Raw genomic sequence first — 25,511 nt, 5'->3', positions numbered from 1 at the left:
AAAAGTTTTTTCATTAGTAAACAAAGTCAAGGGTTGTTGATATTGTTTATTAATATTGTCAGTATCAGAATCTGTATCAGCATCATATATATCAGTATGTCTATGTTGTTTAAAATTGATGGTACATATATTTGTTCAACAAGAAAACATGAGTGATTTTACATTTCTGTTCATTAAATTTAAAAATAATGGCATAATTTTTTATTGTATCTGAGAAATCAAGAGAGAACACTGATGGAACTCAAACAAAGACAAAACAAGCCAATGAAAAGGTCTCTGGTTTGATTATTTCAAATAAACATAATTTTATTGGTAGGTCATCTCTAAATATCAGTGTAAAACACAGTTAAGGTTTACAATGTGTCCTAACTTTCGAAAGGGACAACCTCATCTCCCCCTTTATAAAAAGTTCCACAATGTTTATATGGAATCTGGAAACAAATTTTTATATCATGTTCATTGGGGAAGTGCTTATGCAAAATTGAACACAAGTTGATGTTTATGTAGATGTTCTTCTGTATAGTATTAAACTATAATAAGCACACTAATTCTGCATTCTCCTTCTTCTTTAATTGATGTACTGAGAGATCCACTTAAAGCCTTCACCGTATCCCATCTTGCGAACAATGCTGCACATGAACACCTCAAGGGGGCGCAGATTGGAATCGGCCAGATTAACCTTGCCCTTGCCTGTAGTGAAGTTAGCGAGACCCAAGTTATAGCACAATTCTTCCTCCGATGCAGCGTATGGTATGTCTATCTTGTTTCCTAAGATAAGAAATGGCACTTTTGCTAGTGACTCATCAGCTAGAAGAGCATTCAACTCCTTCTTTGATTCCGAAAATCTGTCCTTATCAAATGCATCAACCAGGTACACTACAGCATCCACCTACATGATAATAATTTGCAAGTCTTATCATAGCAATCTATCAAATTATTATCTCTTATATAGTCTCAGAAAGCAACACTTAATATATCCACCTGCATGATGTAACATGTAAATGCAACCATCTTAGTGAACTATCAAATGTGCAAATTAAAATATAGTGTATCAATTTACTCAAATTAAAGAGAAGACAATGGCCATGATATCAGGAAGTCATATATTTCGTAAGTTACAGAGAAATTATCTCTCAACTCTCTTTTTTAAAGGACCAAAACTAAAGCAAAGTTTTCTCCTTGAATCTTACCCCGAATTACCATATTGTCGCAACAAGTTACTGAAGAAATTCAAGATGTTGGAACTTGGAACTTTTCTTCAAAAAATATTCCATAATAAATTCATAAAAAAGTTCTTATTCCCCTTTACAATGCTATATTCAAAGATGACACAGGTTTTCCATCTTAAAAGGTCTGGTTCAAATTCTAATATGATGTAAAAGTAAAAGATTTAATTTCAATTTGTACCAAGATTTCTCTCTTCGTCGTAAATTTATGTCACACAGCTACAGAAAAGGACAAGTAAAAGTGAGAAAGCCAAAACTTAGTTATAATTCTTCAAGTGTGTTTGTGATGCTCATAATATGTGTCAACATAATAGTCTCTCTTCGTCGTAAAATTGTTTTGTTACAGAGTTTGTTTATAATATCATGACAAACACCTAACAAATTGTATCTAAGTTTTTTGTAATTAGATAATAGTAGACACTAAGATGAATAGCAAGTGTAAAATTTGCTTTGCTGCTTCATAAACAAGAGGATTAGGTCACAGCACAAAAGTCTAATAAAGGATCATGTGTCACAATCATAAAAATCATTAAACTTGCATTCAATCTAACCAATACAATTATACAATAGCTAAACAAAACAAAAAACTTTAGTAATAATAATCATAGCTACCCGATACGCAAGTTCGTCACTTTTTACATTAATTCATATGCGATACGATAAATGAGAGAATTACGTAACTACGATATGAACATAAACAAACCTGAGAATAATAGTCCCTCCAGACTCTACGAGCAATCTGGTGGCCACCCAAATCAAAGGCCTTGAATTTAATCTTCCCAATACTCAACTCCTCTGAAGTTGGATGTTGAGTTGGTTGATGCTGAACCAATCTCTGAAAAATAATAATAAAACAAATTAAGAATAAAAATTTCAACAAATGATCAATTATAAATGTAGATTAATATAAAAAAAACAAAAACAAAACCTCATCTTTGAGCATGTGAAGCAAGGTAGTTTTTCCAGCATTATCAAGTCCTAGGAATAAGATCTTAGCTTCCTTTTGATACAAACCCAGTGATGCTAAAATTCCATAGAACCAATCAAAAAGAAACATTTTTTTCGATTCTAACGAGGATTTCAACTGAAAAAAATCTTTACTTGGGTTATGTTCTATAGATTTTGTTTCAAACTTATAGTGGTGGTTAGTGAATACTGGTTACCGGTGTAGCGGGTGAAGGAGTGGTAGTTGGTGACGTGTTTGGGTGATATGAGAAGAAAAGGTGACCAGAACAGCCGGTTGTTTTTTGGCAGGGTTGCCACGTGTAAGAATTTGATTGGTTGGTACGCGTCATTGGATTTGATATTACACACTGACAGAGAGCACTTACGTGGAATAAATGTAGAAGAATATGATATAATATATGATTTTGTTGTAGAAAATAAATCAGTCAGAAAAAAGTCAAATCACAAAAAAAAGAAGAACAATTACATATAGTTGTGGGATCTTCACCAAAACTACTTAGTATTACGTTTGTGGTAAAGGGTAATTTGCCAAAATAGTGCATTTTCCTAGTAATTTACCCAAATAATGCATTTTCCTAAACTTTTTAATAAAATATGGTTATTTTAAAATTATATATTAAACTTTTTATAGTCAAATAAAGTATTTATTAAAAAGTAATCAAACAATTTATTTATCAATCCAATTCAAGTCAACTTGCTTTTAATATTTTTTGGTGTCTTATGTGTTATATTTGATATATGATTTTTTAAAAAGTGAAAAAAAAAGTTGTACACATTACATGCAAATTAAATTTTTAATAAGTTGTTAATATTTTATTTATTGTTCGTATATACAAGTTTTTCTATCTCCTTATTAACACTTGACACACGTTTCTCCATTCCTATCATCCATTTATATCCTCCTATTCGGAGCCATATTTTATATCTTCTAGAATGTGTCTCACTTCATATATCCTTTATTTATCATGTGTCGAAAAAGTAAAATAAAAATTAAACATATATTAACTTCATATTTTCTGATTAATAAGAAACAATAAGTATATAAAGTGATATACATCTTGCAATAAATAATGTACTCCCCGACAGTGTAAAGTTTTTTACACTATCAAAAACTTATACTGTTAGTGTATACATATTAAATCGTATTCATATCAGAATTTGTAAGAGTAGGTGGATATACACACCTATCTCATACTATTATTTTCCTCTACCTCCCATCCTCCACATGTTAAAACATCAATTTTTAACACTATATATGTCCAACTATTCTCTATATGTTAAAATATCAATTTTCAAGATAAAATTTATATTTTCTATTCCTTAAACAATATACTCAGCATTTGTAATGTTATATACGAATAGCACTTCACGCATTTTTGTTCTATAGATTTGTCATGTGATTAAAAAAAGAAAAACTGTGCAATGTTTATTGTTAAAAGTTCTCTTAGCTATAGGTGACAGTAATTTCATATTCATTCCATTTTTCTCTATTTTGATTGGTAAAAAACATAAAATAGAAATCAGATAAAACTCCTCTACCATTCATATGTTACAGAGAAAGCAAGTGCATTAAGATTCTTATAAACTTATTTTTCTGCCAAGTCATACATAACACTACAACAAATTCAACATTTCAAAGGAGAAAATTCCCTCAAAAAAATAATATTTGAAGATACAAATTTGACCATCATGTAATATTACCAGAGTTGTACAAAATAATTCAATCAAAATCATAAAAAAGCAAAGGTAAAAACTATACTGATAGTGCTAGTTGAGCAGGGAAAAGTGGAACAAAAATGATGCTAGACTCTACTTGATATATTGGGAGAGCCACTTGAATCCATCACCATATCCCATCTTCCGGACAATGCTGCACATGAACACTTCAAGAGGTCGAAGATTGGAGTCTGTAAGATTAACTTTACCTTTTCCCGTGCTGAAATTGGTCAGGCCTAGATGATATCGTAGCTCGTCTTCTGAAGCTGCATAAGGTATGTCGATCTTGTTTCCTAGTACAAGAAATGGTACGTTTGCCAACGATTCATCGGAAAGTAAGCCATCAAGCTCTTTCTTTGATTCTGCGAACCTCTCTTTGTCGTAGGCATCAACCAAGTAAACAACAGCATCAACCTGGAAACTCAACATAGGCGAGAATTCTAAATTCGTGCAAAAAAATTATAAGCAGCATTGGAGTCATTGCAGCTGAGGCAAGCGAGAGATAATTGGAAAACTTAGCGCTGCTAAAGAAACCAGCGACCTTCAAGTCGTCGAAGTATATTGGAATATGTCAAATCAAAACAAGGGCCGGAAAAATTAGTGAATCAAACTCCAAACTTACAACTCAATGTTGAATAAAGGTGATGCATCTAGATACTAAGCAAAAATCATCAAACTAACTTCAAGCTTTTATTACAGACTTACTGGTACTAGTAAATGTATCCCAAAAGGTTTAAAGGACTGCTATCAGTGAAACTTCTATGGTCAATATTTTCCTCCATGAATCAAATAAATATAAAGAGCATTCATTATCTGGGATTATGAAGGCATACATTGTCGGATCTTGAACGCTTACAAAAATAAAGCCAGTAGTTAAGTATATTATTATCAAGATGAACGCATTAGAAAAAGTTGCATAAACCGTAGAAATAGAACTGAAAATGCAGATGCTGGGACCATTCAAAAGTTAACATAAACAGCAAAAATACATCTCCAAAAAGACCACGAGAAAATGAGTAGAGAACAAATCCAATTGTGAAAATCTGGCACTCCATAAATGAAGTGGACAAAGGTGAACAAGCCAGCAAAGTAAGGGGCTACATTCTAAGAGTTAGCACAGAAGTCATAACCGAACAATACATTATAATATATACAGAAAAATGAAATCCAATGAAGTCCAAAGATATTGCCTATTAGAGCTATATAATTGCCCAAATTTGAACATCTTAGTAGCATCATAATGTATCAACTCTCAGGCAATTCTGCCATCAATGAAATAATAAAATGATACAAGGCCAATAACCTATCAACAACTATGCTCCATCTTATCCAACTGAAATCCAAATCTTCACTAATGCACTAACAAAAATCACTTAGTGCATGTTTGGTAATGCTTACATATTAAGGAATAACAGTTTTCCCTTTTTCCAAAAACTCTCAGAAAACTTCAAATTATAAGCTTTTGTGAAAGTAGAAAGAAATCTTACTTTCCAAAACTCTAAATCATACAAATAATAAATCCTTACCAATAATCAATGATTAGAAATCAGAAAATAATAACTAAGGGAAAGATCAACCGACATAGAAGCATGAAAAAAAATAAAAATAACCTTTGCATAATAATCTTTCCAGACTCTGCGAGCAACTTGATGACCACCCAAATCAAAAGCTTTAAACTTGATCTTCCCAATGCTCAGTTCTTCCGAAGTGGGATGTTGGGTTGGTTGATGCTGAACTAATCTCTGCAATAAAACCAAAAAAATCAATTTTTTATGTAATAATGAAATAAAAATTTAATTTTTAAACTATTCTAAGACACATGGTGTAAAAGGGTAAGCGATGACATGAAGATTTGAACCTCGTCTTTGAGCATGTGAAGAAGGGTAGTTTTGCCAGCATTATCGAGACCAAGGAAGAGAATTTTGGCTTCTTTTTGCCAGAGACCAAGGGAGGCTAGAATGCCATAGAACCAGTCAAAGAAGAACATGTTTGGTTTGGTTTGGTTTATGTGTGTTGTGTTGTGTTGAGATCTAAACAGAAAACGTGGAAAAGGGAAATGGAGAAGGAAGATTGAGAAATGAGAAGGTAGCAGATCCTAGATAGAGATCCTATATCATGTGTCTGTACTGCCTTTTTGGCATTATAATAATAAGGGTACACATTTGGATAAAATAATATTTAATAATTATATTTATAATTTAAATAATTTTTTAATCAAAGATGATAATATATTGATTGGTATAAAAAGTGGGACAATAAATATACCGTCGGTAATAAGTTGCCAATTCAGCGTTACAAACGCATGTGGTGGGAACAGAGGACAGACTAAGGTAGGTAAGGTGGGTAGCTGGCATAGTGATTTGCTCAAAGTCCTACTCATTTTGATTAAGAGAGCCTTTACTTTAAGGACATTTTATCAATGCATACATATTATTAGACTTTAATCACATCATTTAACACTTATTATTTACATAAAATGTCAAATATACCATTTCTATCAGGGGCATTTAATGTAAGAACTATCATACCTTCTGAAAATAGTTAGTTACTCAGCAATCTCACTAACAATATAATTTTTTTTAATAAATAATATGTTGACAATATAAAAAAAATACATGAACAAATCTTATTAAACTCTAAAACTTTCACACCATGAAATGCACAACATAATTTCTTTTTAGATTTTTGTGCACTAACCAAGAGTATTTCCTAACTAAAGAACTAGTGTCTTTTGGTTGAAATATGAGAATGATCCTCCGAACAAATTAATAATATCACTTATGAAAAAAAATTAAAGATTAAGTGAGAACTCACTGCACTAAATCAACTCCTTATTTTTTTTAGATTTGATGAATGATAATGCTTAAGCTGGCAAGAATTTATAATAATAGTGTTTTTTTTATTTGACTATTTTTGACATTTTTGGGCCTCCATCGACTCTTGCAGGCCGAAAGCCTTACTTTTCATGAAAAGGATATTCTCGTCATTTACTTGAAAAATGTCAACTCATATATAATGCTTCTGAGTAAAACCCTATTCGAGCAAAACCTTCTCTTCCCTCTCAGTATTAGGGTTCGTAATTTTGTATATTCACATATTCAATTTCGATCACAAACTTGCGTTTTATTGTAATATTCTCTAATTCACTGTGCTTTGATTACAGATATGGCGAAATCAAAGAACCACACCGCTCATAACCAATCCTACAAGGCACACAAGAATGGTATCAAAAAACCTAAGAGGCACCGCCACACTTCAACCAAAGGGGTATTTTTTATTTATTTATTCATCTATTTTTATTATTTATTAGTTTTCTTCAAATTAAATTATGTTTTTTTAATATTCGCGTTGTTAATTTGTAATTCTAGATGGATCCAAAGTTTCTGAGGAATCAAAGGTATGCTAGGAAGCATAACAAGAAGAATGGTGAAACTGTCACTGATGAAGAGTAAAGTGATACTGTTGAATGAAATTATTAGGGTTTTTTATTGAGATCAATTTGTTTGTTTTGAATGGTTAGTTATATTGATTACTGGTTGTTATAGAATTTGTGATGGTTTATTTTGAAGACTTTGAAGTTGGTTTTATCAATTGAATATTGAAGTGGCTGTGTATTGCAGCTTATGAAACCAGTTTTTGCTTTTAAATGTGTTTGGATTAGTTTTCTTTTTTGCTTATAAATATTATTATTGAAAAATTAAGCAAGTATTTCACAAAATAGGAACACTTCGCTTTTAGTTGCATTGGATGATCTGAAACTGTAGCAGTCTAAGCATTAAGAATTATGGACTTTAAATTAAGTTGCAATTCCAGTGGTAAATACACAAACCAATTGACTTATAAGTAATATGATTAATGATTTATGTATAGATATTATACACTTAAAATTATTTAAAAAATATCTTCACTGTTTGGATGATGATATTCATATAATCAATGTCCTATCACAAGTGGCTACATAATACTGCCAGTACATATTAAGTTCCAGAATAAATTTAGTATTTTTTTCTCCAATCATTTAGTTAATTTCATTTCATTTTCTGCCCATACGGTCTTTTTTTTTTATCATCAATGGTATTTCCTTACTCGATAAAGAACTTATCTATTTTAAGGTCTGTAAACAAGGCATGTGAATATATATATATATATATATATAAAGAGGACTGATGAACTAAGCTTACATACCTTGTCACCACAGTCTCATGGAGCAAAAAACATGGGAACAATTAATCTTCTCAATAATGGTTTTTATATGTTGAACATCATTTCTAACAACAGAGAATGTTGTTATGCATAGGAAATGATGATCATAATTATCCTTACACCTCAGTTTAGATAGAAAGTTATCAGATTACATGTAGAAATATTCATATGCAAATAGAAAATAATAAATTTTATAGTTGATAAATTTTCTTTTTATGAACGATCGTAAATGGCCTTTATGAAAGTTTGGAAGTTCTTTTATCATTGGGGTCTAAGACTAAATATTTAAGATACTCACTTTTCTTTAGTATTTTAACAACGTTCCTAGAATTCCTTAATATAAGGTTTAAAACATAGAGGATCACATTGATGAACAACATGCAATCTCAAGATTAAATTTCATAAGTTTTAGTCCCAGTAAAAAGTAACAAGAATCAGTGACAATCAATTTTTTGATTAATATTATATATTTTCATTAGCATTAGAGCGTGGCGAATTTGGGAGAACACATCTTTATTCGGGAGGAACAGTAGAATTTATGTCGTCTTATATATACACCATTACACCCTAAGGTGAGGAAATAACGTGTGTTGACTTTGACTTAATCGTGTGGTGTTCTTCTTATTCTCCATGTCTAGATAAACATGCTTCACCCCTTTTCCTTTCTTCATCATTTTTCACTAACCATTGCTTATGCCATCATCTTCTTCTTCTTCTTTATCTTTCATCAATGAGTGAAAGTGTATACGATGTGTTTATCAGTTTTCGAGGTATAGATACACGTTCAGGTTTCACAGGAAACCTTCATAGAGCTCTATGTGGGAAACAAATAAAAAGCTTCATGGATGATAAAGATCTTGAGAAAGGAGCAGAAATAAATCCAGCTCTTGATAAAGCAATCCAGAACTCTAGAATTGCACTTGTAGTTCTTTCTAAGAACTATGCATCTTCAACTTTTTGTTTGGATGAACTTGAGAAGATTATGGATTGCTCAAAAGATAAGGGCATGCTTGTTTTGCCTGTGTTTTATGGAGTTGACCCTTCTGATGTTCGCTATCAGAAAGGAAAATATGCAGATGCATTGAACAAACATGAAGCCAGAATCATTGATGAGAAGGAAAAAATTGAAAAGTGGAGGTTTGCTTTGAAAAAAATTGCTCATTTCTCTGGTTGGCATTTCAACCGTGACAGGTTCTTTATTCATTTTCATTTTGTTATAATTTATCTACTTATCTATGAATATATATATATATATATATATATATATGTATGTATATATGTTCCTGTAGAAACCTTTTATACATGTTTGTCCATAATATTTGTATGATTTTGATATTAAATTAGTTTATATAAAGTTTTACTACTTGAGCAGGTACGAGTATGAGTTGATTGATACTATTGTTGAAGACATTATAAAGAAGATTCATAGATTGCGTGAAGGTGAAAAGGAGAAAATAATTTGTAATGTGAATGAGAAGCATGTTACCCAATACAATGATGTAGAATACTTGGTCATAGATTCAACTCCACAAAAGTCTCTTGTTGAACAATTTAAGGAAATGAGTATAGCTGGAATTCTCAACTCTGATAGTAGGAAAATGATGGCAGCTGCTGCTCTGATCCAGCGCAGATTCCGTACGTGGATTGTCCGTAGAGAACTTAGCCACATGCGAGGTCAGGCCATTAAAATTCAAGTAAGAGATAGTCTTCCTGCCTCTGTTAGTGTTGATTGTCCCGAGTTAATATAACGGACGACATAGTACACGAGGCTCCCACTTAATAGGTCTGGGAGAGTAAATTGCACAGCATTATGCTCGCAAGCAAAGATGCACTTCCTTAGTTAACGTATACGAAGATGACTGTGAAATGATGTTAGTTGGCACAAATCTTATAATGATCACTTGTTCCATAAGATTACCCTTAAATCGAAATGTAAAATAGAGCTTATACATTGGAGAGAATGTTGATGTGGTACCACAGGAATATTGAATCAAGGAACGGGCTTATAGGACATGAGATTAGTCCTCTTTATATATTACTTTAAACTAGAAATGTAGCCATAGATGAGAATAACAAATTTTGTTTGCCCAATTGAGTTGTATCTTCTTGAATTCTTATCATATTAAAACCAATGAAAGGATTAATTACAGATATTTTCAATGCAGGCTGCTTTCAGGGGATATCAAGTGCGGAAGCAATATCATAAAATAGTTTGGTCCGTTGGAGTGCTCGAGAAAGCAATCCTGCGTTGGCGTCTAAAGAGACGAGGCTTATGCGGCTTCAAGCATGGAAATGAAACAGAGGAGGACTTCTTCCGGGCGGGTAGGAAACAAGCTGAAGAACGTGTCGAAAGGTCTGTAGCTTGTGTAAAGGCCATGCTCAGTTCTAAGAAAGCACAAGAAGAGTATAGGAGGATGAAATTGGCTCATTCTCAAGCAAAGGTGACTATTGTATACAAACATTATTGCCATAATTTGATATCACATGTTTATTTACTTGTACAATTGCTCTGTTCTGCTGTAGCTTGAATTTGAAGCTGACAAGTTAACAAAAGATGGTACTCAAAACAAGGTTCAAACAAAAAGTTTTTCTCTTTTCTTCTTGGGATATCTTAGAATCCTGTAACAATCTCTTCTTATTGGATTTCAGCGTGTCGTCGAGGTATACCGTCTGAATGATGATGGGAAATGGTTCGACCAGGGCATTGGGCATGTCAGTGTTGATTATTTGGAGGTTTGTAGTTGTTTTGATAGAGCATTCATTTCTGACTAACATGCCTATTTTATATATGTACATGCCTATCTTAATCTTAACAAAAAAAATTCTTTCATGAAAAATAATATGATCCTAGTATTCAAATGAAAAACAAGTAGTCTAATGGTAAAAATTACTACATTGAAATGCAATCATTTAGAGTTTGCTTTTCATCTTTTAAACATTGAGTTTCTCTGCATTTACAACAATGAAACACCATAATATCCTTTATTGCAGCGTTTGGAAGGGCAGGGACAGGTTTTATTTGTTTGTGGAGAAGAAAATAATGAGACCCTACTTTTGCATCACATCACTTCTGATGATATCTATAGGAAACAACAAGGTAAATGGTAACATTTTATGACCTTCCTCTCCCTCAACATTATAGGACTATTTGTCATTTATTTTTTGGTACTATCAAGGGTATCCCTTTACCCTTTTGGGTAAGGAACTTAACCCATTTCGGGGGGTGTGGATGTCCCTCCCAACAAGTGTCGCTCCCATAAATCGAACTCTTGACCTTTTGGTCATCCTGAGGATCTAGTGGGGCCTTAGACAATTAGACCTAACACCTTGTTGGTTTATTTGTCATTTGTTTGTGCTTGAAGGGTATGAAGTATTGTTTTTTATAAAAGATATCATGGTGTTCTTCAGATACAGTTATATCATGGAGAGATCCAGAATATGCTACAGAACTGGCACTTAGATTTCAAGACCCTAGTGAATGCTCTTACATATGGTAACAATAATTAGTAACATTGAATTACTCTACATCTTCTTTGGGTTTTGTTCTTGCTGCTACACTTACATAGTAGTAACATTGAATTACTACTATTGTTGTTTATTCAGGGAACATATTTGCAGTGTGCAAAGCAATATACAGTCTAATACTTTAAACAGTAAGTGATGCAAATTTCAATATCATAATTCCCTGTCTAATTTGGAGTTTATTCATCTATACTATATATAAAGCCAAAATTTGAAATATCTTTTCTCATGTCATTTTCATTTCTTATATTGCCCTTAACATTATTTAATTTTTACAAATAATCCTAACTAACTACTAGTAATACATTAATTAACCACACATCTCACCATAAATTAAACATTATCATAAACAAACAGAAATATAATATATAAAAATTGAATATGTAGTATCACACAATATTCGCTGGCAGGCACAAAGGGTCTATACACACTAGTATTTTAATAATTTAAATACAGTTTTTTTTGTTGATTTAAATTTGAACTTGACCATTATTGAATATTAATTCTTAAGAGTTGGTTATTTCCTTCTGGCACAAATATAATGTAATTTTGTTGTTAACTGTTAGAAAATGGAGTTTGGCCTGCAACAAGGAGGAAGAAAAGAATAAAGGTAAAGCGCAATATTCAAGGCATGAAGGAACATTAGGCTTTAGTTGTTTTTCTGGTTTCACTTCATTGTTCTATTTATTGGGGTTGGATTTTCTGATTATGATAAGAGCCCATAGTGATTTTTTTTGTTTGTAAATAAACATCATTTATTATAGAATATTAACTTATTATAGAATATTATAACGTCAAATTTTGATTTATGTATTTGATGTCACCTAATGAATAAATGATTAATTATTTTTGTTGATAATGAAAGCCCCTTACTGATCTAGCACCCTTCAAGTGGTTTGTAAGAAACTGTTGTAAAATTGATATGTTGGGAATTTGAATTAAATGTGTTATTTTTATCTAAGTGGTTTGAAAAACACTTGTGAAATAGTTTGATGTTGGAAATAAATATCATTTAAGGCCACATTTGTTAATTTTGTTATGTTGGGTCCTAATAAATTGCTTTAAAATTTTAATTTAGCAAATCCTTTTATTTATTTACTTATTGGAAACTATATGGATTATTTATTATTAGCATGAAGATCCATAAACTGAAATCACTTGTTCACATTATTGTCCATTTAAAAGTGTTACTTAAATACAACTTAAATTCCTAAAATTAAAATGCTACAATCTAATTGGTTGGGGATAGATGAACAAGTTTTTTTTTATGTATGTGATTTTTGGTAATCAAAGAGAATTTTATTGGATGAGTATAAGAGATGATACCCTAACCCATATACCTAAGATATGTAATTATGTCTTAAAACTTTAGACAAAGCATTGAAGCAACACAATTCTTGATGAATGAGATTGGGTCTATACATCAATCAGAACCGTTTATATAACATAAGAATCCAATCCAATGGATAACCATTTTCATGATTTATTTCACAAGTCCATAATGTGTCATAAGATGAAATGACCAAACAACATAAAACCTAAACATTCTCCAAAAACTATCAAACTTCTTCACATATTACATTGTATTAAACGATCTATATTGAGATGATGTAATAAGAAAAACATGAGATTCTCTCTCTTATTTTGTGCACTGTATTACATAGACCCTGATGAGGACTTGAATTCCAACCTTAAATATCACTCTTTAGAGGATTTGTTGCATTAAAATCACTAGCAGCAACAACTTCATTGATCCTTTCTCCACCAAATCCAAAAGGGTACTTCTTTTGTTTATTGGCAGAGAAGAGTCCAAAATGTTTCTCCAACTCTGGACTCTTCTGATTCTCATCAAACATAGCAAACAAATAAGTTTCTGTAGCCTTCCATGGTCTTCTTGGTGTACCTCCTTTAACATGACGAATCAAATTATCCAAATAAATGCGTGCATTATCATAAGAAGTTGCAGCCCCTCCATCTGAAGGCCAACCACTTTCGGACACAACAACCTCAACATAACCAATTCCAGTGTTATCAATAGCTGCATGCACTGAATCCAACATAGCATCAAAAAGGTTTTGATACTGATATTGTCCATCTCTTACCACAACATTAGGGGAAGTAAAAAGAGCATAAGGAAGAGATATATCACGTGGGTTACCAGAATAACTAAAATAAGGGTACACATTTACTAATAAAGGTGCACTTGCATATAACAAGTACCCTATGATTGGGTCTAGGTATGACCTTACATCTGCCCTAAATGACCCTTGTGATGGAGGGTAGGAGTTTCCTATTAGGGTCATGTCAATAGATGTTGAAACTTTGATTTGGTCATGTAGGTTTTGTGCCCTTATAGCTTGGTAAATGTTTTGCACTGCAGGTAGAACATATTGAGCCATCCAAGAAGTTGCACCATTAACTGGACTAACTTCATTGCCAACTGCAATATACTTGATTTTCACACTAGGCCAGAAGTTCAACACGTTTCTTTGCACCCATTGGCGTGCATTATCAGCATTGGTGGCTAGGCTTTGAAGATCAGAGTTGGGTATACCTAGAATGAGTTCAATGCCAGAGTTTCTAAGTGCTTCTAGAGCAGCTTGATTAGGATCATAGAGTCTCATTCTTTGGATATTGTTTGATTTGTATAGATTTATTACTTCATTTGCTGGTGGAAGATTATTACCCATCATGCCATAACAAACGCCTATTTGAGCATCTGCTAGCAAAAAATAAATTTATATTCTGTGATCAGAATTGAATGAACACGTTCATTAACCTTACATAAATAGAAACACTTCTAAATTGTATTAAGCGAAAAAATCTCACTTTCATAAGCTCATCAAATTCATAAGCTTATTTTCTAAATATTCTCACAATGGGTCAAGTTTATTGATTAATATATAAAAATATATTACTAATATTTTAAGGAATGTAACTTTTTTTTATAAAAAATATTACACATACATAATTAATTGTAAAAATATATCAACATGCATGTATCAACACCCACTTATTTACTCCTCTTAAAATTGAATAAATATCACATATTCCGAAAATATGTCTTCAATCATGTTTCATTTTAATAAAATTTTGATACCTAATAAAAATTAATAAATGTGTTTTCCATTGCTGAAAATTTTATAATAGGTGTAACAATTTCGCCAATAAAAAGAGGTGTCACAATTTCATTAGGTCATGATATAGTTAAAACAACTGATCTTTATTCCTCTAAATCTCCCTCCACAACTCCACTTAAATTTAAATATACAACTCTTTATAGCTAATCTATATAAATATCACCATCATGAAGCTCCTGCTAACAAATACAATAATATAATGAAAGTATATGTGACAAATTATTGATTAGTTGGACCTAATGGATGCACACATATCAATGATCAAGTTACCAAAGGGAGAGACATATTTTTTTTTTAATTTTTTTGTGATAATATAAGAATACAAAGGGAAAAGAGTGACCTGCTATATGAAGATTTATGGTCAATAGGACTAGTAGAAGTAGTTGAGCAACCAATGAGAACCTATGAGTTCTTGCAAAGAAAGAAGACATGATGAACAAAATGTAACAATTGAATAATGCATAAGAATTAGCTCTTGAAGTCTCCTTATATAGATGTATAAATCTCAATGGTCATACCTTACTAGGAGAAATTTGAATTATAATGATGAAAATCTTATAATATTGCTCAACTAGTATGCGTATACCATTCCACTAATAATTAAATGCTCATATTTTCTCTCATTGAATTATACTAAAACTATTGCTTATCTTATTATGTGACGGTGTTTCTCATCGGTTCACGCTATCTTTTTCTCTAGTTCTGATTTTCTTTTCTCTCATCCATTCTTCTTCGTATATGTATATTTTTTGTCTTTTACTTTTCTTTAGTATGGTCATGTGTGAGTGAAATGCTTAAGATTATATAAGGAAATGTTAATAAGTGCCTTAAAAGTATTAATTAATATAATAAAAGAAACTTATTTCAATTTGAAAAACCGTGAATTTAATACTTCTAAGTACGTTTTTTTTTCATTAATATTTTTCTTAACAAATATCTTCAAGGTACGTATTCATAAGAACCAAATATATATTATACTTTAATTTGGTCGAAATATCTAATAAGAGAGTGTGTAAATTTAGCAATAAAATATTTGTTTACTAAAAAATATGCATGAATAGAGACTTAGAGAGCCAGTGGTCTTTAAATGGATCGAGTTGGCAACATCATGACATCTTTATCCTATAAATTTAGTCTCTAAAGCTTTCACACTCATAAAAAGAAAATGGATATGCTCAATTATGTACAAAATATAAAATGGATATGCTCAAATATGTACAAAATATATTTGACTGAGTTTAATATATATACAGGATAATGTCAAAAAATTTATGCCAACATATATTTTAGTCATCATTCATAAATATTGATTTATTTAAAAGTGAGAGCCATAAAGGACCTTAATGGTTATAGAGTGAAGGAAGTTGTGTGGTTCAAATCCTAACAATAATAAAATATTAACATTTATCGAATAAATTTTTTTATTTAAAAAACAATTATAATTAATATATAAGTGATGAATAACATACCAACAATATATAAAACTCATTTTTGTGATTAATAAAGATGTATGAAAACATAGGGTGAGAGGAGAGAGTGGGTAGGTTAGAATTGAATGCGAAATAGGCATACTTTAATTTAACTTTAAAAAAATTATAGGTTGAAGACTAGTCCTTTCACCCATATAAATAATGGAAGTTACAAACCTTTTCAATATGAAAAAGAAAAATTTAATTTTACAAATTGATGTAAGAATTCAAAGTTTTGTATAATAATAAGTTTTACTATTGTGAAGTTGACCATTTTTTATATTGGGTGGATACTTGTTCGGTTTAATACAATTTTCCTTTATAAAAAATATCTACAAATAGTATTTCTTAGAGCACCCACAATGGTAACAAAAAGTTGTTCTTAATTAAATAAGTATGTTCTTCGTCTAAGTTTACTAGTGGAGAGAAGTCATTCTTATTCTTATTTCGCAACGGTAAATTAAATAAACACCATTCTTAAAGTTGCGAGTCAACATTAAGAAATGGAAAAAATTTGTTACAGAAAGAGAAATATAAATGTGGAGTAGATTTGTGGGTCAATTAAGAATGAAAATAGAATTGCACAATTAAAAGTGATTTTGACTTGAATTATTAAGTTGTTGGAAAATATAAACAAATAGAAAATAATCATGAATACATTTAAGAATGAAAATGTATTGCACCATTTTGATGTTAATAGTTATAAAAATCAACTCATCTTAAATGCATGAACTTAAAGATATGCCATACGCGCGTACCTTTTGGTGGTATATGAGAAATTACTGTATCACTCACCCAAAAATATGAAAATTTGTTGTATGGTTTGAATCAGTAATATCTGAATCATTAATTAAAATAATTATATAGCTTGAACTTTCAAATCATTAATAAACCATCAATATTTTAATTTAGTTGAAACTATAAGGATGGAACTGTACAAAATTTATCTTGTATATGGTTTGAATTTTGTTGAAAAGGGGTGATGATTTTACTTTCCAAGGACTCATGCTAAACTTAATTGGATAGGATGTATTTATTATATATAAATATTAAAATATATTATTCATCAACTAGTTTTTTTTTGTGTGTAGCAACGTTACAATGCAGTTGGATTTTTTTTAAAAGATGCAACTGGTCACCGGCGGCTACATGGATGAATAGAAGTGACTTGAACATGTCAAACACCAAAAATAAGAAATTTTGTTGGGTATATTCAAGTGTGAAGTCTCACATTAAATATATGAGAAGTAGGGAAAGAGTTTATAAAAAAGAAATGTCCATGAAACTAATGTCTTAGAGTTTTGACTCAAGACGTGATGTCCCACTTATGACTTTTCACTCTTCCCATACCTATCTAACAATAGAACTCCCCGGTGGTCGAAGGCTCATCGGTCGCAGATCCAACACATATTAATTTTTAGATGTATAAATTAACTATTACCAATAAAGTATTTTCATATGACATTATATATACTTTAGAAACTTTATCATTTTATATTTGTTTTCTTGATGAGGATATGATACAAGTAATATTATTTTCTTTTAAATTATGCACATCCTCCATTTATTGGATGTAATCTTGCTTGAGCTGAAATATTATTATAAATGATAAAGTTCTCCATAACAAGTATTTAACCAGTTGTATTATTAATAATATTTACATTAATAACAATCTCTGTCAAAGACATGAAAATTTGCCATCTTTGTCACATACTTGGAAAAAATGGTGGTGGTGGCTCTGGTCCTTTTCATCTATTCCACTTTCAGTTAAGGCTGCTGTATTAGTGTATTACTCTCAAGTCAACCATGAAACCACTTTTAGTTTCCATATTTTATTCTTCACATCAAATGTACAACCAATCATGCCCCACATTGTAGTATCAATGCATGTGGCGTTCAATAATGTTAAAATTGTTTCATACCAACCAATTCAACTGATAGATCGGTGAATTGGTCCAGATATCAATATGGTATAATAATTATATCGGTTATGTAATTATATTGGTCAAAACCAGTAAAACTGGCCAAAACCAGTAAAACCGGCCAAAACCGATCATATCGGTCGATTTTCAATTGAACTGTAGGGTCATACCAGTTTTTTTTAATGAAAATAAAAAATATTAATGCAAAGCAATATACAGTCTAATACTTTAAACAGTAAGTGATGCAAATTTCAATATCATAATTCCCTGTCTAATTTGGAGTTTATTCATCTATACTATATATAAAGCCAAAATTTGAAATATCTTTTCTCATGTCATTTTCATTTCTTATATTGCCCTTAACATTATTTAATTTTTACAAATAATCCTAACTAACTACTAGTAATACATTAATTAACCACACATCTCACCATAAATTAAACATTATCATAAACAAACAGAAATATAATATATAAAAATTGAATATGTAGTATCACACAATATTCGCTGGCAGGCACAAAGGGTCTATACACACTAGTATTTTAATAATTTAAATACAGTTTTTTTTGTTGATTTAAATTTGAACTTGACCATTATTGAATATTAATTCTTAAGAGTTGGTTATTTCCTTCTGGCACAAATATAATGTAATTTTGTTGTTAACTGTTAGAAAATGGAGTTTGGCCTGCAACAAGGAGGAAGAAAAGAATAAAGGTAAAGCGCAATATTCAAGGCATGAAGGAACATTAGGCTTTAGTTGTTTTTCTGGTTTCACTTCATTGTTCTATTTATTGGGGTTGGATTTTCTGATTATGATAAGAGCCCATAGTGATTTTTTTTGTTTGTAAATAAACATCATTTATTATAGAATATTAACTTATTATAGAATATTATAACGTCAAATTTTGATTTATGTATTTGATGTCACCTAATGAATAAATGATTAATTATTTTTGTTGATAATGAAAGCCCCTTACTGATCTAGCACCCTTCAAGTGGTTTGTAAGAAACTGTTGTAAAATTGATATGTTGGGAATTTGAATTAAATGTGTTATTTTTATCTAAGTGGTTTGAAAAACACTTGTGAAATAGTTTGATGTTGGAAATAAATATCATTTAAGGCCACATTTGTTAATTTTGTTATGTTGGGTCCTAATAAATTGCTTTAAAATTTTAATTTAGCAAATCCTTTTATTTATTTACTTATTGGAAACTATATGGATTATTTATTATTAGCATGAAGATCCATAAACTGAAATCACTTGTTCACATTATTGTCCATTTAAAAGTGTTACTTAAATACAACTTAAATTCCTAAAATTAAAATGCTACAATCTAATTGGTTGGGGATAGATGAACAAGTTTTTTTTTATGTATGTGATTTTTGGTAATCAAAGAGAATTTTATTGGATGAGTATAAGAGATGATACCCTAACCCATATACCTAAGATATGTAATTATGTCTTAAAACTTTAGACAAAGCATTGAAGCAACACAATTCTTGATGAATGAGATTGGGTCTATACATCAATCAGAACCGTTTATATAACATAAGAATCCAATCCAATGGATAACCATTTTCATGATTTATTTCACAAGTCCATAATGTGTCATAAGATGAAATGACCAAACAACATAAAACCTAAACATTCTCCAAAAACTATCAAACTTCTTCACATATTACATTGTATTAAACGATCTATATTGAGATGATGTAATAAGAAAAACATGAGATTCTCTCTCTTATTTTGTGCACTGTATTACATAGACCCTGATGAGGACTTGAATTCCAACCTTAAATATCACTCTTTAGAGGATTTGTTGCATTAAAATCACTAGCAGCAACAACTTCATTGATCCTTTCTCCACCAAATCCAAAAGGGTACTTCTTTTGTTTATTGGCAGAGAAGAGTCCAAAATGTTTCTCCAACTCTGGACTCTTCTGATTCTCATCAAACATAGCAAACAAATAAGTTTCTGTAGCCTTCCATGGTCTTCTTGGTGTACCTCCTTTAACATGACGAATCAAATTATCCAAATAAATGCGTGCATTATCATAAGAAGTTGCAGCCCCTCCATCTGAAGGCCAACCACTTTCGGACACAACAACCTCAACATAACCAATTCCAGTGTTATCAATAGCTGCATGCACTGAATCCAACATAGCATCAAAAAGGTTTTGATACTGATATTGTCCATCTCTTACCACAACATTAGGGGAAGTAAAAAGAGCATAAGGAAGAGATATATCACGTGGGTTACCAGAATAACTAAAATAAGGGTACACATTTACTAATAAAGGTGCACTTGCATATAACAAGTACCCTATGATTGGGTCTAGGTATGACCTTACATCTGCCCTAAATGACCCTTGTGATGGAGGGTAGGAGTTTCCTATTAGGGTCATGTCAATAGATGTTGAAACTTTGATTTGGTCATGTAGGTTTTGTGCCCTTATAGCTTGGTAAATGTTTTGCACTGCAGGTAGAACATATTGAGCCATCCAAGAAGTTGCACCATTAACTGGACTAACTTCATTGCCAACTGCAATATACTTGATTTTCACACTAGGCCAGAAGTTCAACACGTTTCTTTGCACCCATTGGCGTGCATTATCAGCATTGGTGGCTAGGCTTTGAAGATCAGAGTTGGGTATACCTAGAATGAGTTCAATGCCAGAGTTTCTAAGTGCTTCTAGAGCAGCTTGATTAGGATCATAGAGTCTCATTCTTTGGATATTGTTTGATTTGTATAGATTTATTACTTCATTTGCTGGTGGAAGATTATTACCCATCATGCCATAACAAACGCCTATTTGAGCATCTGCTAGCAAAAAATAAATTTATATTCTGTGATCAGAATTGAATGAACACGTTCATTAACCTTACATAAATAGAAACACTTCTAAATTGTATTAAGCGAAAAAATCTCACTTTCATAAGCTCATCAAATTCATAAGCTTATTTTCTAAATATTCTCACAATGGGTCAAGTTTATTGATTAATATATAAAAATATATTACTAATATTTTAAGGAATGTAACTTTTTTTTATAAAAAATATTACACATACATAATTAATTGTAAAAATATATCAACATGCATGTATCAACACCCACTTATTTACTCCTCTTAAAATTGAATAAATATCACATATTCCGAAAATATGTCTTCAATCATGTTTCATTTTAATAAAATTTTGATACCTAATAAAAATTAATAAATGTGTTTTCCATTGCTGAAAATTTTATAATAGGTGTAACAATTTCGCCAATAAAAAGAGGTGTCACAATTTCATTAGGTCATGATATAGTTAAAACAACTGATCTTTATTCCTCTAAATCTCCCTCCACAACTCCACTTAAATTTAAATATACAACTCTTTATAGCTAATCTATATAAATATCACCATCATGAAGCTCCTGCTAACAAATACAATAATATAATGAAAGTATATGTGACAAATTATTGATTAGTTGGACCTAATGGATGCACACATATCAATGATCAAGTTACCAAAGGGAGAGACATATTTTTTTTTTAATTTTTTTGTGATAATATAAGAATACAAAGGGAAAAGAGTGACCTGCTATATGAAGATTTATGGTCAATAGGACTAGTAGAAGTAGTTGAGCAACCAATGAGAACCTATGAGTTCTTGCAAAGAAAGAAGACATGATGAACAAAATGTAACAATTGAATAATGCATAAGAATTAGCTCTTGAAGTCTCCTTATATAGATGTATAAATCTCAATGGTCATACCTTACTAGGAGAAATTTGAATTATAATGATGAAAATCTTATAATATTGCTCAACTAGTATGCGTATACCATTCCACTAATAATTAAATGCTCATATTTTCTCTCATTGAATTATACTAAAACTATTGCTTATCTTATTATGTGACGGTGTTTCTCATCGGTTCACGCTATCTTTTTCTCTAGTTCTGATTTTCTTTTCTCTCATCCATTCTTCTTCGTATATGTATATTTTTTGTCTTTTACTTTTCTTTAGTATGGTCATGTGTGAGTGAAATGCTTAAGATTATATAAGGAAATGTTAATAAGTGCCTTAAAAGTATTAATTAATATAATAAAAGAAACTTATTTCAATTTGAAAAACCGTGAATTTAATACTTCTAAGTACGTTTTTTTTTCATTAATATTTTTCTTAACAAATATCTTCAAGGTACGTATTCATAAGAACCAAATATATATTATACTTTAATTTGGTCGAAATATCTAATAAGAGAGTGTGTAAATTTAGCAATAAAATATTTGTTTACTAAAAAATATGCATGAATAGAGACTTAGAGAGCCAGTGGTCTTTAAATGGATCGAGTTGGCAACATCATGACATCTTTATCCTATAAATTTAGTCTCTAAAGCTTTCACACTCATAAAAAGAAAATGGATATGCTCAATTATGTACAAAATATAAAATGGATATGCTCAAATATGTACAAAATATATTTGACTGAGTTTAATATATATACAGGATAATGTCAAAAAATTTATGCCAACATATATTTTAGTCATCATTCATAAATATTGATTTATTTAAAAGTGAGAGCCATAAAGGACCTTAATGGTTATAGAGTGAAGGAAGTTGTGTGGTTCAAATCCTAACAATAATAAAATATTAACATTTATCGAATAAATTTTTTTATTTAAAAAACAATTATAATTAATATATAAGTGATGAATAACATACCAACAATATATAAAACTCATTTTTGTGATTAATAAAGATGTATGAAAACATAGGGTGAGAGGAGAGAGTGGGTAGGTTAGAATTGAATGCGAAATAGGCATACTTTAATTTAACTTTAAAAAAATTATAGGTTGAAGACTAGTCCTTTCACCCATATAAATAATGGAAGTTACAAACCTTTTCAATATGAAAAAGAAAAATTTAATTTTACAAATTGATGTAAGAATTCAAAGTTTTGTATAATAATAAGTTTTACTATTGTGAAGTTGACCATTTTTTATATTGGGTGGATACTTGTTCGGTTTAATACAATTTTCCTTTATAAAAAATATCTACAAATAGTATTTCTTAGAGCACCCACAATGGTAACAAAAAGTTGTTCTTAATTAAATAAGTATGTTCTTCGTCTAAGTTTACTAGTGGAGAGAAGTCATTCTTATTCTTATTTCGCAACGGTAAATTAAATAAACACCATTCTTAAAGTTGCGAGTCAACATTAAGAAATGGAAAAAATTTGTTACAGAAAGAGAAATATAAATGTGGAGTAGATTTGTGGGTCAATTAAGAATGAAAATAGAATTGCACAATTAAAAGTGATTTTGACTTGAATTATTAAGTTGTTGGAAAATATAAACAAATAGAAAATAATCATGAATACATTTAAGAATGAAAATGTATTGCACCATTTTGATGTTAATAGTTATAAAAATCAACTCATCTTAAATGCATGAACTTAAAGATATGCCATACGCGCGTACCTTTTGGTGGTATATGAGAAATTACTGTATCACTCACCCAAAAATATGAAAATTTGTTGTATGGTTTGAATCAGTAATATCTGAATCATTAATTAAAATAATTATATAGCTTGAACTTTCAAATCATTAATAAACCATCAATATTTTAATTTAGTTGAAACTATAAGGATGGAACTGTACAAAATTTATCTTGTATATGGTTTGAATTTTGTTGAAAAGGGGTGATGATTTTACTTTCCAAGGACTCATGCTAAACTTAATTGGATAGGATGTATTTATTATATATAAATATTAAAATATATTATTCATCAACTAGTTTTTTTTTGTGTGTAGCAACGTTACAATGCAGTTGGATTTTTTTTAAAAGATGCAACTGGTCACCGGCGGCTACATGGATGAATAGAAGTGACTTGAACATGTCAAACACCAAAAATAAGAAATTTTGTTGGGTATATTCAAGTGTGAAGTCTCACATTAAATATATGAGAAGTAGGGAAAGAGTTTATAAAAAAGAAATGTCCATGAAACTAATGTCTTAGAGTTTTGACTCAAGACGTGATGTCCCACTTATGACTTTTCACTCTTCCCATACCTATCTAACAATAGAACTCCCCGGTGGTCGAAGGCTCATCGGTCGCAGATCCAACACATATTAATTTTTAGATGTATAAATTAACTATTACCAATAAAGTATTTTCATATGACATTATATATACTTTAGAAACTTTATCATTTTATATTTGTTTTCTTGATGAGGATATGATACAAGTAATATTATTTTCTTTTAAATTATGCACATCCTCCATTTATTGGATGTAATCTTGCTTGAGCTGAAATATTATTATAAATGATAAAGTTCTCCATAACAAGTATTTAACCAGTTGTATTATTAATAATATTTACATTAATAACAATCTCTGTCAAAGACATGAAAATTTGCCATCTTTGTCACATACTTGGAAAAAATGGTGGTGGTGGCTCTGGTCCTTTTCATCTATTCCACTTTCAGTTAAGGCTGCTGTATTAGTGTATTACTCTCAAGTCAACCATGAAACCACTTTTAGTTTCCATATTTTATTCTTCACATCAAATGTACAACCAATCATGCCCCACATTGTAGTATCAATGCATGTGGCGTTCAATAATGTTAAAATTGTTTCATACCAACCAATTCAACTGATAGATCGGTGAATTGGTCCAGATATCAATATGGTATAATAATTATATCGGTTATGTAATTATATTGGTCAAAACCAGTAAAACTGGCCAAAACCAGTAAAACCGGCCAAAACCGATCATATCGGTCGATTTTCAATTGAACTGTAGGGTCATACCAGTTTTTTTTAATGAAAATAAAAAATATTAAGTTTTTATTGATTTTTCAATATTAATGTTAATATATTATATATGTACCCTGACTGAATTTGATAACTGATACGTATTAATAATACTATATCGGAGGACATTTGCATTTATTTATAAAATATTGTGGCTGCTGCTACAATCACAATTTCTTCCTTGTAGGATAAGCCATTTGCATTTTACAATAATAATGTGGCTGTTATATAGTTTATAGTATATATATTTATAGACACTCACATTATTGAAGGTTATCACTTATCATGCTACTTGCTACATCTACTAGTTGACGATAACAAATCAATATATCACAATATATCCAAGACTACATCTCTTAATGATTTTAATATTGGTGTGTGTTTCAGTTCTCTAAATTTATCTAAAAGACAGTACTCAGGTCCAGGTGAATGCTATTAACATCTTTTTATTTAAAATAGAAAAAAATGTATTCATCCACAATTCCATATTATATGAGTTTGATATACTGTTACTGTATTATCTACTGTTAATATTTTTT

The 25,511-nt window shown here is 30.5% G+C and overlaps 5 protein-coding genes and 1 long non-coding RNA gene across 8 annotated transcripts; 2 read left to right on the top strand and 4 right to left on the bottom strand.

Annotated features, from left to right (window-relative positions):
- LOC109345556 (GTP-binding protein SAR1A-like) lies at positions 289-2,358 on the bottom strand. Its single transcript, XM_019584630.1, has 3 exons — positions 2,155-2,358; positions 1,930-2,061; positions 289-889 (listed from the first exon to the last, which is right to left on the bottom strand). Exons 1-3 carry the CDS (start codon positions 2,281-2,283, stop codon positions 569-571), a joined length of 582 nt encoding a protein of 193 aa, XP_019440175.1. The 5' UTR covers positions 2,284-2,358; the 3' UTR covers positions 289-568.
- Positions 3,758-6,009, bottom strand: LOC109345555 (GTP-binding protein SAR1A-like). The gene is made up of 3 exons (XM_019584629.1): positions 5,767-6,009; positions 5,519-5,650; positions 3,758-4,322 (listed from the first exon to the last, which is right to left on the bottom strand). Exons 1-3 carry the CDS (start codon positions 5,893-5,895, stop codon positions 4,002-4,004), a joined length of 582 nt encoding a protein of 193 aa, XP_019440174.1. The 5' UTR covers positions 5,896-6,009; the 3' UTR covers positions 3,758-4,001.
- On the top strand, positions 8,777-12,392 carry LOC109345548. Of its 3 annotated transcripts, XM_019584617.1 has the most exons (9): positions 8,777-9,302; positions 9,484-9,805; positions 10,277-10,552; positions 10,635-10,682; positions 10,761-10,844; positions 11,103-11,208; positions 11,520-11,604; positions 11,715-11,764; positions 12,200-12,392. In XM_019584617.1, the coding sequence occupies exons 1-9, from the start codon at positions 8,842-8,844 to the stop codon at positions 12,277-12,279; spliced, it is 1,512 nt and encodes a 503-aa protein (XP_019440162.1). In that variant the 5' UTR covers positions 8,777-8,841; the 3' UTR covers positions 12,280-12,392. The 3 variants fall into 3 exon arrangements, with proteins under 3 accessions (XP_019440162.1, XP_019440163.1, XP_019440164.1); XM_019584618.1 differs by lacking the exon at positions 10,635-10,682; XM_019584619.1 differs by lacking the exon at positions 12,200-12,392 and having other exon boundaries at positions 11,501-11,604; positions 11,715-11,805.
- Positions 13,182-15,247, bottom strand: LOC109345549 (glucan endo-1,3-beta-glucosidase, basic isoform-like). The gene is made up of 2 exons (XM_019584620.1): positions 15,114-15,247; positions 13,182-14,352 (listed from the first exon to the last, which is right to left on the bottom strand). The coding sequence occupies exons 1-2, from the start codon at positions 15,202-15,204 to the stop codon at positions 13,325-13,327; spliced, it is 1,119 nt and encodes a 372-aa protein (XP_019440165.1). The 5' UTR covers positions 15,205-15,247; the 3' UTR covers positions 13,182-13,324.
- Positions 18,367-19,027, top strand: LOC109345557. Its single transcript, XR_002107423.1, has 2 exons — positions 18,367-18,399; positions 18,835-19,027. It is a non-coding gene; the product is annotated as an uncharacterized LOC109345557 (long non-coding RNA).
- On the bottom strand, positions 19,817-21,883 carry LOC109345550 (glucan endo-1,3-beta-glucosidase, basic isoform-like). Its single transcript, XM_019584621.1, has 2 exons — positions 21,749-21,883; positions 19,817-20,987 (listed from the first exon to the last, which is right to left on the bottom strand). The coding sequence occupies exons 1-2, from the start codon at positions 21,837-21,839 to the stop codon at positions 19,960-19,962; spliced, it is 1,119 nt and encodes a 372-aa protein (XP_019440166.1). The 5' UTR covers positions 21,840-21,883; the 3' UTR covers positions 19,817-19,959.

This window comes from Lupinus angustifolius, chromosome LG04 (genome assembly GCF_001865875.1).
Source record: "Lupinus angustifolius cultivar Tanjil chromosome LG04, LupAngTanjil_v1.0, whole genome shotgun sequence".
Classification (NCBI taxonomy): domain Eukaryota; kingdom Viridiplantae; phylum Streptophyta; class Magnoliopsida; order Fabales; family Fabaceae; genus Lupinus; species Lupinus angustifolius.
Note: the sequence above shows the minus strand (reverse complement) of the source record. Positions and strands in the feature narration are given on the sequence as shown.

Bases quoted from the DNA above. Each gene is read 5' to 3' on its own strand.
- LOC109345556 (XM_019584630.1), bottom strand. From the start codon at position 2,283: ATGTTTCTTTTTGATTGGTTCTATGGAATTTTAGCATCACTGGGTTTG. The intron at 2,062-2,154 runs GTTTTGTTTTTG...ATTATTTTTCAG, and splicing joins TTCACATGCTCAAAGATGAG to AGATTGGTTCAGCATCAACC. The intron at 890-1,929 runs GTTTGTTTATGT...ATTATCATGTAG, and splicing joins GGAGGGACTATTATTCTCAG to GTGGATGCTGTAGTGTACCT.
- LOC109345555 (XM_019584629.1), bottom strand. From the start codon at position 5,895: ATGTTCTTCTTTGACTGGTTCTATGGCATTCTAGCCTCCCTTGGTCTC. The intron at 5,651-5,766 runs GTTCAAATCTTC...GTTTTATTGCAG, and splicing joins TTCACATGCTCAAAGACGAG to AGATTAGTTCAGCATCAACC. The intron at 4,323-5,518 runs GTTATTTTTATT...TTGAGTTTCCAG, and splicing joins GGAAAGATTATTATGCAAAG to GTTGATGCTGTTGTTTACTT.
- LOC109345548 (XM_019584617.1), top strand. From the start codon at position 8,842: ATGAGTGAAAGTGTATACGATGTGTTTATCAGTTTTCGAGGTATAGAT. The intron at 10,553-10,634 runs GTGACTATTGTA...GTTCTGCTGTAG, and splicing joins TGGCTCATTCTCAAGCAAAG to CTTGAATTTGAAGCTGACAA. The intron at 11,209-11,519 runs GTAAATGGTAAC...GGTGTTCTTCAG, and splicing joins TATCTATAGGAAACAACAAG to ATACAGTTATATCATGGAGA.
- LOC109345549 (XM_019584620.1), bottom strand. From the start codon at position 15,204: ATGTCTTCTTTCTTTGCAAGAACTCATAGGTTCTCATTGGTTGCTCAA. The intron at 14,353-15,113 runs GTCACTCTTTTC...TTTTGCTAGCAG, and splicing joins CATAAATCTTCATATAGCAG to ATGCTCAAATAGGCGTTTGT.
- LOC109345550 (XM_019584621.1), bottom strand. From the start codon at position 21,839: ATGTCTTCTTTCTTTGCAAGAACTCATAGGTTCTCATTGGTTGCTCAA. The intron at 20,988-21,748 runs GTCACTCTTTTC...TTTTGCTAGCAG, and splicing joins CATAAATCTTCATATAGCAG to ATGCTCAAATAGGCGTTTGT.